The sequence below is a fragment of the Rhinolophus sinicus genome, chromosome 1 (genome assembly GCF_057876585.1).
Source record: "Rhinolophus sinicus isolate RSI-liver-muscle chromosome 1, RSI-T2T, whole genome shotgun sequence".
NCBI classification, from domain to species: Eukaryota; Metazoa; Chordata; class Mammalia; order Chiroptera; family Rhinolophidae; genus Rhinolophus; species Rhinolophus sinicus.
In genome coordinates, this window is record NC_142501.1 from 183,598,127 (window position 1) to 183,610,211 (window position 12,085).

At 35.6% G+C, this 12,085-nt stretch overlaps 2 protein-coding genes across 5 annotated transcripts in view; one reads left to right on the top strand and one right to left on the bottom strand.

Annotated features, from left to right (window-relative positions):
- TBCK (TBC1 domain containing kinase) overlaps positions 1-3,196 on the bottom strand; it is a 179,130-nt gene extending 175,934 nt beyond the window's left edge. Inside the window, exon 1 of one of the 3 annotated variants that reach the window (XM_019738922.3) lies at positions 2,902-3,196. The gene's annotated coding sequence lies outside the window, so the exon portion shown is untranslated. Of the gene's footprint in view, positions 1-2,897 lie in introns of all 3 variants that reach the window. The other 2 variants (XM_019738920.3, XM_019738921.3) reach the window with 2 other exon arrangements.
- A 198-nt stretch (positions 3,197-3,394) lies between these two features.
- The window catches only part of AIMP1 (aminoacyl tRNA synthetase complex interacting multifunctional protein 1), a 34,305-nt gene continuing 25,614 nt past the window's right edge, over positions 3,395-12,085 (top strand). For both annotated transcript variants that reach the window (XM_088792346.1, XM_088792347.1), the window contains exon 1: positions 3,395-3,528. In XM_088792346.1, the coding sequence (XP_088648472.1) occupies positions 3,527-3,528 (2 nt within the window). In that variant the 5' untranslated portion in view covers positions 3,395-3,526. The remainder of the gene's footprint in view (positions 3,529-12,085) is intronic.

Below are 12,085 nucleotides of genomic sequence, written 5' to 3' on the forward strand. Positions count from 1 at the left end.
AAGTTAGAAGATGCTGAAGTCTTTAGATTTGAAGAAACATAATTTTATTTCTATACCCAGCAAAACTATTCATCATAACAGCAAAATAATCCACAGCCATGCAAACATTAAAAAGTAAAATTATCATCCATATACCTTTTATGAATAAGTTTCTTTAGGATGTATTCTATTCTACCAAAACAGAGGAAAAAACCAAATAACAGAAGATGTTGGGTTAAGAAACAATGTAACTTACCCAAGACTTCAACAAATACAACCCAGGATAGAAACTGTACAAAAGGACTAGAATGTGATCTATTCAAATTGAACAGAAAGTGACTGGGATCCAAGGGGAACATCTTCGAGCAGAGAAACGAGATGGAAGATTTTCATATAAAGAATGAGAGGACATGGTGAAGAAAGCACGTGATGGCAGGACTTGGTGAAGAAATCACATGCACCTTTTCTCATAAATAAAGGGATGAGACAGGCAGAGTTAACAGGAGCAAGCTTGTGAGTTAGCAGGAACAAGCTTAAAAACTAACCACTTTGTTCTGAATCCCCCGGCTAGCACTACATTTGCAAGCTGATAAGCACCTTACATCCATCATAGATGGGAACAGAACAGTTCCCAGGAGAGGCCATGGCAAAGGCAACCCCCTGTAAGCTAACAAACACACATTATAGATGGGAACAGAATGGTTCCTGGAAGAAGCCCCCTGCAAGCTGACAAGCACCCTGAATCCATCAGGGATGGGAACAGGACAGTTCCCGTAAGAAGCCAACTGTAACAACAGCCCCCTGCAAGCTGACAAGCACCCTACATCATGCATAGAAAAATACAAAACCCTAGCTATACAGAAACTCGCTGCAGCTGTGTACTTCAGAATCTGCCCCTGGCAACTCCTCTGCTGGTGCCTCTGTCCTTTACCATCTATTCCTTGGGCAGCTGTCTATTTAACACTCTGCACCCGGCAACTCTTCTCCTTGTGCTTCTCTCTTTTCTAAACAGAAATCTGCAGCAGCCATCTTCTCCAGACACTGCCACAGGCATCCTTGCTGCCCGACTTTCAATAAACCTTTTCTTGTTTTCCTACTTTTCTGAGTCTCGTGAATTCTTTCATGTTCTGCGAATGACCAGAGGTATCCAAAAATAACACAGAAAGCAGAAAGTCCTTTGTGAAAGCGAGGAGGGTTAAAAACTACATAGGAAGAATATGGTTCAAAAACTAAAGCACACATAATGATGGCATAATTTTATTTTTGAAAGTGGAGAGGAAAAAATAAGGATCAATTTGACAATATTACAAATCTCCTAGTGTAGCACAGGAATTGTCAAATTAAAACATTGGGAAGGAAATGTATCACAGCATACTTGTTGGTTCTACACTGAAGAATATTTACAAAGCCATAATATGGTAACATTTTGTTGGTTTTTATAGCACATAAACAAAGCAAAAAAATTGTAATTAAGAAATATAGTGTAAATATTACTAAACAACAACGTATAAGTAAAGGTGCAGCTAAGGGAAGGTGGGAGTGGATTTGGTTTCTGCAGTGGTAAAGGAAAAGGTACAGTCACTACTTTCATCATTTTACTAAATAAGGAGCCAAAATATATTTTCAAAAGTTGACGTGAAAACAATAGAGGTTAAATATATTATTTAGAAGTTATAAAACTAATCAATATATAAACTAAAAATTATAACTATTCAAAAATTTGGAGAAGAAAGGTTGTGGATGGTGTGGACTATCTTAAGTCAATTTAAAAAAAGAGAACTAGCAGTTTAACTTATTATTCAATATACAGACCTAAAATTAGGCAAGATTAAAAGTTAACTCTGAAGAACAGGACTGAGAGGAGGAAGGCAGACAGTGAACTGTTGCATTTTATTATTCAATCCTTCTAAACTATACTATTGATTTCAATTAGATGCCTCTATCTCTTGGACAACTAAAAATCCGACAACCAAATAAAGAAAATGCAAATGATTCAGAAAGATACAACACTAGTTGGCATAAAACACTTCATCAGTGTTCCGCTTCAACTACCTCTTAGACCAGTGCACGTAAAGGATCACACACACAAAAATACACATAGATTTGCTCAGTTGGTGAGTGGAAAAAAACTAGTTAAAAAAAAACAGCTGAGGTGAGAGGTTAGTTGAGGAAAAACAACAATGTAAGCCATTAGGTTTGAAAATTCATTCACTCAACAAATTATCTTGAAGATTCTATTGTTTAAGTCTGGTGTTTTTCCAGCGGTCAGGCCTAATGACAGTGAACAAGACACAATCTGGTGCCCTCAAAGAACTTGGAGTTGAAATGATTGAAATGGGGGGGAAAGGGTAAAAAATGGAAAAGGGGAAAATGGAAAAGATGCTGATTTCATCATGAATAAAACAGTTTACACGTTTCTTCAATGGGCGAATAAAACTAGTTCATTTATATACTTTCCCTTGAAAAGTGTTTTCTGACCCAAATGAAAACAGGGACAATGGTCCTTGTAAAATCAATCAGTGGCAATTCTAAAGTAACTTCCACTTGTTCACTTTCTTCCACTCCACAAGGAAATTACATCTCAACAATGAGTAGACCTTTGCAAAGCACAAAAAAAAACGAAGCAAAAGTTCGCATCTGTGGGGAGCAATGGAGAGCCGATTCCACATTCTCTAACCTTCTCTTTATGTAATGCTTTGAAGCAGTGATGCTGTGATCACTTTCAGAGGATTCAGGTAAACGTGTGTAGGCGGAAGGCAGGTTGCAGCTAGGGATGGGGACACTAGGAACAGCAAGCAGTCCCAAGATTGGCTCTACCTTTCACTGCAGACAGGCAGGGCCACTCGCTGCACCTACCTTTCTTCTACCTCCCACCAGCCCCACCCACTACGACAAATACAAGTGGGAAACCCAAATACCTGCCTTAGAGTCTGGGGACGCAGGCGGACACAAAGACAAGGGGATGGAGATTCTACACAGGGCCCCAGGGCTGGCGCTGTGGCTGGTGCTGCCGCTACTGCTTGTGCACCAGGCCGGGCATTTCGGATACTGCTACCAATGAGGTAGCTCCTGCAACGGCCGGAGCCCAGACACTGCCCTTTGCCTGCGAGCTGAGTCAGCCGAAGCGCCCAGCTCAGAATACAGCCGAGAGCGCGAGCCCGGCCCGCTCCACTGACAGATCCCAGCTCTCCACGCCCACACCCCACTCGGCCCGGTCGTTTCCTCTGACCTCACAGCTCCCGCGCCACAACATTGAGGAAAGACCCCGACGTCCAGTGTCTTGCCCCTTGCCCAACCTGGCGACGGAATATCGCGACCGAGGACGAGGCGCAGGGGGTTGGCGTTTATTGGCTGAGGGAATGGAAGACGGGAAGCGCGCTGTGGCCGCGCACAGGAAGAGGGAACAGATTTGGAGTTGAATCGGGGAAACCCTCAGGCGTCCTGTACGGACACCTCGATGGGACCTTTCTCAGTGCCGTCGTGTGCGAGAGGCCTGTCCCTACTTGCTTCGGGCTGAGGCTTTTAAGGTGCCACTGTCCGCCGATTCATGTGAGTGGCGTCCTTGGAGGGTCCTGGGGTGGGCGGACTGTGGTCGTAGGTGTTATCTTTCCCTTACTTGCCCTCGGGAGATGAGACCTGGCCTGCGAGTACGAGTGGGAAGCCCGCTTGCACCAGCACTAATCGGGGCATGAGGAAGTAGGGAAGAGCTTGGGACCTTTTGAAGGAGCCAAGTTTGAGAGATGGGATGCGGAGTGGAGGGAAAGGATGCTACTGGAAAAGATATATTCATACATGTGTTTACGTGGAGAGGGGGGCAGGAATTCATTTCGCAAGTAGTTATTAAGTGCCCACTATGTACCTGGCACTGTTTCCGGCCTTGGGGAAAGAGCAGTGAACAAAACACCAAATTCCTGCCTCCCTGTAGTTCACAGTTTACTGAGGAATACACATATTAAACAGAAAAAGACATCCCATTTTAGGTCGTAATGAGTGTTGAAGAGAAAAATTAAAAAGCAGAGAAGGAGGATATAGGTTGGAATTTTAGTGGGGCCTGGAAAGGTCTCACTGAAAAAAATGACTTTCGAGTAGAGAGCTGACAGAAGTGAGAGAACTAACCACACAGACGTCTTGGAGAAGTGCAGTCAGGCAGAGCGACCAGCCATTGCAAAAGCTGTGAAGGAGCAACTGCCTGAACAGCAAGAAACCTGTTATAGAGTTGAGTGAAGTGATGAAAGCTGGAGACAAAAGTCAGAGAAAGCAGGAGCAGGTTGGCAAGAGTCTTGAGGACACCTAAGCTATTGGAGGGGTTGGAGCAGTGGAGTGTTATACATCTGACTTTTTAAAAGCCTCTCTGGCTGTTGTCGAGATAGACTGAAAGGGGCAGGTTGGAAGAAAAGAACATTTAGGAGGTTTTTGCAGTAACACAGAGAAGACATGTTAGTGGCTTACCGGAGAGGTGGTAAGAAATAGCCAATCATATTCTTAGTGTTCTTAATTATGACTTGTAAGAGTATTAGTGGATGGTGAGTTAATTTCCTCTCATTAGGTTTGGGGAAGGCTTTAAAAATGAGTTGTAGTGTGAGTTTTGGAGTCACAAACACAAGTTCAAATTATGGCTTTTCCATTTAGTGTTTGAATGGATTTAGACAAGTCAGGTTTCTCTGAGTTTATTTATAAAATGGAAATATTATCTCACAAAGTTGTCAAGGTTAGATGACAATGTATGCTGTCTCTGAGTCACTAGAGTAGTGGCTATTAGCTGTGTTTTTGGATAAAAAATGGGAGAAAGATAATGAGTGTACCTGTGGGTGGAAAGAGGTGGTTAAATCCCATTGAAGAAAATCTGAAGCAGGTAAAAGAGCGTTTTGTATGGCAATAGGGCCATCGGAGACCTAGACATACCCCTCTTAAAATTTTATGCGTATTTCACTGGTTTTCTATGTTAATAGCCATAGTATCTGAAATGTATGGACTGTCCTCTCATAGCCATCCTTTAAAACCTCCAGGACTCCTCGTGTCCTCAATATAAAGGGGAAGAAGGCAAATATCCAGTTATAAAATAATTAAGTAATGGGGATGTACAGCATGGTCAATAATACTGTAGTTAACTGTTGTTAATAATACTGTGTTAAATATTTGAAAGTCACTAGGAGAGTGGATCTGGAAAGTTCATATTAGAAAAAAAAAACGTGTAACTGTGGTGAAAGATGTTAACTGATCTTTTGTGGTGATCATTTTACAATAGACTGTACAAATATTGAATCATGCTGTACATCTGAAACTAATATAGTTTTATCTGTCAATTACACCTCAATAAAAAAAATTAAAAATTAAAGTTTTAAAAAAGTCATACAGCTAATGAGTAGCAGAGCTAGAATTTGAATTCATTTCCTCTCCACACACTAAAATAAATAAGAAAGAGCTTTCACAGAAAGCATAGTTTTATATCTTTCTATGTTTTGGCAAAGGTTGCTATAAGACTCCTGGGATTATTGGCAGTTGCCTCTGTTACGTATTTTGAGTGTCTCTGGGATGCGTTGTTCTCAGAATATTTAATTTTATTACTTACCTTTTAAAATTGTGACTTTTGACTCATTTTAAATACTAGCATGAGTAATCTAGTTCTAAAAAGTACTATATTGTGTAGCACTGTAATAAGGATGTTCTCAGGGTGAGGTAACTTGGCGATTAGATTGCAAAGCAAATGGAAAAAAGAAATTTGGAAAGTAAGACTAGAGATGATGGTAGAAGAAAGGAAAAAAGTGATTAAAATACCATAGTTTGGCTATTCTGATACCTCCTTTTTTCATATTTACACCTCTGAAATACGGTATATTTTATAATTGTTGATGTCTTAAAAGCACTATAGACTAAGTGGTAGTTGTGAGTTATTTGTCAGTGCCCGCACTTACGTATACTTGGTCATAACTGTTACTGTCATCAGTTCAATTGACTTATGTGTACTGTTTATCTATGCTTGTAGATTTTAATCTCCATTTTCAGTATCATTTAAAAGATTAATTAGCATTAAAATGAAAAGTTATGTATGCTAAATACAGAAAACAAAAGAGTGATACAAAAATAGGGCTAAATTTAAAACAGATCTTTCAATAAATGATAACAGGTATGACTACGTGATAAGAAAGCATTGGATTAATCAGCAGTTTTTTTTTTAAATGATACATAAAATAATAGAGCATCTTGTGATTGGAGTCTTTTTACAATTGATAGCGTCTTAGAGTTGATGAAATACAGTGCTTAGAGTATCTAAGAAGATTTTTTTAGCTAATTGCAGTTCTGAAACAGTGAAATCAGATGTTTTGGGAAGTAGACACTTTCAAATTTCTGTGCAATTCCTACACTATAAAGTAAAATTTTAACTCTGCACTTAAAACTTCCATTTCAAAGCAATAGCTTACTTGTTTATATTTGGTTCCTATCATTGAGAGCCTGGGGCAGGGAATTTATTAAAAGAAATTACCAGGTATTTAGAATCAGAGTGGGGGAGACTACCTAGGAAATTGCTGAGGTAAAGGGAAGCCATTTAGAAATGATAGGAATTTCAGAAATAATCTATTATATGTGTGTTTTAACAGTTAAGATGTACTCTGAATTCGTGTATTTGATAAAATCAGCTTCAGCTTTTATGAAGTTTTTATGTTTAGAGGCATCTTACAATAGCATTTTCGGTTTAATGGAATATGATTATGAATGTTGAACAAAATGTGAAGAGGCAGAATAATTCAGATAATACTTTTCAGAAGTAGTTTTGAAGACTCATAAACATATGTTCATTTTGTTTTTTTCAATTTAGTAAAGAAAAAAAAGTCTCCACTTTCACTGTCCAAGTACAATTAGCATTCTCTTGTACTGTTCTCTGTGTCTTTTTTCCTTTAAATATTTTATATTTTTAATTACTGTGCATGCAGTTAAGTATCATATCTATTTTAATCTCATAATCTCTTTTATTTTAGCACAGACTAAGCCAGCATTCCCAAACTGTTTTAGACAATACCAGCTCGAATAAATATTACTAATAGGTCTTCTTTGGTTAGGACTCCGTGGTTAAATACACTGGGGAATGCTTCATAATTACATCCTGTAGAGAAATTATAGCTTGAGCATTAAAAGAGGTGACTTCAGAATCAGACCTCAGTTTTAATTCTCATTTAGAAACTAGACACATGACCTGGTGCAAATTAATTTTAATTCAAGTTTCCGTCTCTGTTTAATGGAGATAATTACACTATTTAACATACAGGTGATCTATTTAAAGTATTTAGCCAGCCCATAATAAATGCTCTACAAGTGTTACCTATTATTAACATTATCATATATGAGAAACCCACTGCACATTAGCATATTAAAAGCTCTGAAGAGACTAAGGAAACTTTCAAAGTTTTGAAATTCAGTGAGTACCCAATGTAAAATTGAAAATCGTGTGGAGCAGTTGGCACAAAATAATGAAATGAGCACTGAGTTAAAGGTAAAAGATTCGGATTTGTCTGAGCCTTAAGCAGTCTTGTTAAACTAGCACAGTTGCTTTAAACAACCTCATTTTTTTTCAAGTTCTCCAATTTACTGTTTTTCCCCCATATGTGTGAAAGCTTAGTGAGTAAGAACATGTTTAAATTTGCTGTCAACTTTGACTCCAGCACATGGTTCAAAATCACAGACTATAAGTAAAGTTAAGGTCATGAACTTCGTAGAGATTTGGCAGGTAACTTAAATAGCTGACAGCAGGGGGTGGTGAAGTCCGTTTTGCTTTGCTTAGAGGCATTTGCATTCAGTTAAAACACTTAACCCTGGAACAACAGTGGCGTCTCTGATCTGTGTGGTTATCAGTTGTGATCCCCAGAAGAAACTAGGGATCGGGAACAAACCCCCGAAGAGTATCAACATACAAATCAAGAAAAAGGAACTCTAAAAGGAGATGCCAAGAAAGTAGAAGGTGAAATCAAATAATAAGTATCCTCATTTTATAAATTAAGAAGATGAAGCATAGAGAAATTAAGTAACTTTACCAAGTCTCACACAGCCTGTCAAGTATGTGATTCCAGCAACATTTGTTGGTATAAATACTTTAAAAAAACCCACTATATTCTTCTACCAGTATTAGTGATTGTTATCTGCATATTACTAGAAACACACTGTAAACTTACGCATGCTACTTATATTTTTGAAAAATCGAAATGACAGTTAATCAGCAAGTACTAGGAAACCTGTTTCCAGAACTTCTAATTCTAAAAAAAATAAATAGCTTAGTATTTGAGAAGTTTTGTCAACACAGACTTGATAAGAAACTAACCCGAAATATCTCACAAAAATTATTTTTAGTATTGGCATCATGAATAATATTGCCGGTATAACCAGTTATCTAGGAGTAGAGAAAAAGTAGACACTGGTTGGTAGCTACTGTGTTTTATAGTCATTCCTAAGTTTTATTTGCTTCAAAAATTTGATTATTGCCAGAGAAATGACTGTCCTAAGAAAAGATACTTTCCTCTTTGAATGAGAGTTAAATAGCTTTTCTTTTTTAGAGCAGTTTTAGTTGCACAGCGAAATTGAGCATAATACAGTCAGTGAATTTTTTTTTCCTTCCCTTAAACCAAAACAATTTATATCTTTCTCATAAAACGTTTCTCTTGATATTCTTGGCCAGTTGTGTGCCTTTGGCAAATTGGTATGTATGGCTTCTGGATTGCTTTGCCTTCTGAGCTAGAGCTGAGATCTATTATATGCCAGTTCTTAGAAGACCTTCACAAGGCGTTCAAATGAAATCTGCTATATGCCTTTGAGTGTTACTTCTTTGTGTACCATTTGTTTAAATAATCTCAAGTCTGTTATCTTTGAGTTTCCAGTTATGACAGTATCTATTTGTAGGGAGAAGTGTGCAAGATGCTCAATTAGCTATTGTTTAATTGTATTCCTGAGGACAGGAATCATTTGATATCTTGCATGTTATAAACATAACATTTATAATTAATATAAATATATTAATATTTATTACCTCCATGGCTTATATACATTCACAAATAAATGAACAGGCAGCTAAGACAAATTAAGTATATTTTTAATGTCAATCTCTGTAATTTAGTTTTTATGTTCTTAATCCTTAATCCTTAAAAAAACAAAACAACAAAAAAGTCATTCCTAGTGATCTAGAAATTACCGCGACATAGGTAACCCACTATAGTATGAGCTTCTTGAAGTTGGGGATGCGTGAGAGTGTGTGTGTGTGTCTCTGTGTGTGTATGTGTGTGTGTGTGTGTGTATTCTATCTTTTTGTGTTTTCTAAAATTTTGCTAGTGCCTGGCATAGTATATTACCTATGTGTCAAAAATCTTAAGTATTACTCATGGTATCTCATTTAGGCCCACATCAGCACTATGAGATATAGTAAATCATCTCTATTCCACAAATGAGAAAACTGAGTCTCAGAGAGGCTAAGGAAGTTGTTAAACGTCACACAGCTATTAAGTAGCAGATCCAAGGTCTGTGTGATTTCCAAGTCCATGTTCTTTTTTATTAAATTACTTTTATTACTCTTGTAATAAGTTCTTAATATTCTAAATAAAAGAGGGAGTGATAATAGTATGTACCTCATGGTATTGTAGTGATTAAATAAGTTAATCCTGTGATGTGCTTCGAAAAGGACCTGGCAGTTACTAAAGACAAAATAACTACTAGGCATTATCATGACCTAATAATACCTATCAGGAAATTTGAAATGGCTTCTAATATTATCCATAATTACTTTCTATATGAATGGTTGAGTAGGATCACTCATCCCTCTCCATTCTCAATATTTTAAAATTTAATGGCCTAAATATGTGGTTTCCACTAACATTTCTCTGTTGCTAACATATTATCTTTTTTTCCCTTTATTTATCATGTTTTGTCTAATCATTGTGTTAGAAATAAATCAATTTTTACTGAATATTTCTGGTGATACACCTTTCTCAGTCCTAGTTTGCAATTTAAAACTACATTAACCTAAGTAAGTATTTGTAAACTTATAGCCAAGTATATAAATTATACTTACTTTATAATATGCTTATGTATTATAATTAAACAAACATGTAAAATATACATATATAGCATATTTGTGTCCTAAAGAATTTAAAGTCAAAAAAGTATAAGAATTAATCTAAAAGTTGGATGATTTTTACATGCTTTTTTTGTATTTGTAGGAGAGACAGGTATGTACATTGGACTTACTATTCCGTAACCTATTGTTAGGTATGTTTCTTATTGAACGTTTTATTGAAAAAAAAAATGTACGTAGTTTATTTATAAAGATGTTCAAACTGATATTTATTAGCTAGCTTCTGCCAAGCTGGAATTATTACCTAGTCTTAACTAGCAGTAATCCTTTCTGTGTTTTCAGTTTGTGATAATACTTTGCTTTTACAAAAAATTGGATTTTACATTTCCTGATGTCTTAACACCTTCAGAAAACTGATTTTTGAGGACTTTTCTGATACCTCTCATTTATAGTTTTTATAAATATTCAAAGTTTTATCATTTCCCTTTGTTATATTGTTTCCTCTTACACAGCACATTGATGTGTATATATGTTTAATATAGTCAGCTTATTTGTGTTTCTGTGTTTTAAAACATGGAATTCTTTCTTCCAAAACTTATGCCAGTGCTTCAGTATGTACTATAAAAGTCTTATTTTATTTAACTTATTTTGTAACTGTGTTTTGCAGATACTTATTCAGTTTGTCAACTCAGTAAAATTGTATATCTTTTTTCTGTTGGTATAGGATCTATAATCTCTGTTTTGCAAATTATTGTTAGTCTTTTTAAACTTTTTGTGTCAGTTGTCATGAGTTTCATGTTTTGTTCTATCAGGCAGCAACTTGGCTGATATTTGTGAGATGACTTTCTCAGACTGCTGGTGAATTCATGAAAACTACTTTACACCTACTACTTCACACTTTGTTTTTTATCAGTTAAGATACTAGTTTGCTAGGTTGTTTTCTGAAGTCTATCAACTAATTTTACATTCATCTTACAGTTACTCATTAAATTTTTTCTTTGCCAGAGAAGTAAAAGTTACAAATCATGTCAAATCAAATACTCATTATTTCACTTGTGTGAGATAGCTATATTTCACCTATTGAATATATTTGATCATAGCTTATCATAGACTAAAATAGAAAGACGTTAAACTATAACAATGCTGTAGCTTAGATACTAAAAGTTCAGAAGAACGTAGCTTTTTTACTGTACCTTTCTTCATATGTCAGTTTGCATTTTTCTCTAAAATTTTGGCTTTGCAAATATTTGAGGAACAACAACAGGATATTCTGTGTTTATTTTGTGAAAAATTGGCAGAATTTAAAAGGTGATATCTTTATTTTCAGTTTTATAACTATTTTCCCTCTGTATTTTTCTAAACTGTTATATAATAAAATGGACAGTTTTCTGTGTCTTTTCCAGGTTAACCCCCATTTATATTTTCTTCATTTACTAGCAACTTTTATTTTTACAGGGTTTTTTAATTGCTTCTATATCATAAATTGTCAACTTTAGCATGAAGGTTTTTGAGGGTTTTCTTTTTATAAAAAAAGCTAAACATTTCAGAATGTTCTTTATAGAATGGATATTGCATAATAATTTGAAATTTTAAAACAATCTTGTATTTGTTCATTAGAAAATTTTTAAAATAAAAATTTCACCATTTATTGAGTGCATCATTTATTTAAAATCAGAATTATTTCAGCAATGCTCATGTCATTGTTACACTTTGGATTATAAATTGGTATACTTTGAATTATATGATCAGGTAAAAAAGAACAATTCGTAGTTTCGTTCATGATTAACCCTGTCTTTTATTAAGTTGAAATATTGGTCAGTTTAAACTTTAGCATGATGAATTAATCTTGGAATGTTTGCTTATATTTTTCTGCACATGACAGGATGTTATCTATGAATTATTATAAAATTAAAATTCTAATAATTTTGTTTTACAAAGGACACAGTATATATATTATTACTTCTGAGTAGGCATATGATTAATATTGATGTTTTCCTAATTTTTAATCTTTTGTTTTTAATATTTCATAATCACATGTTCCTCCTTAGACTTGTACAT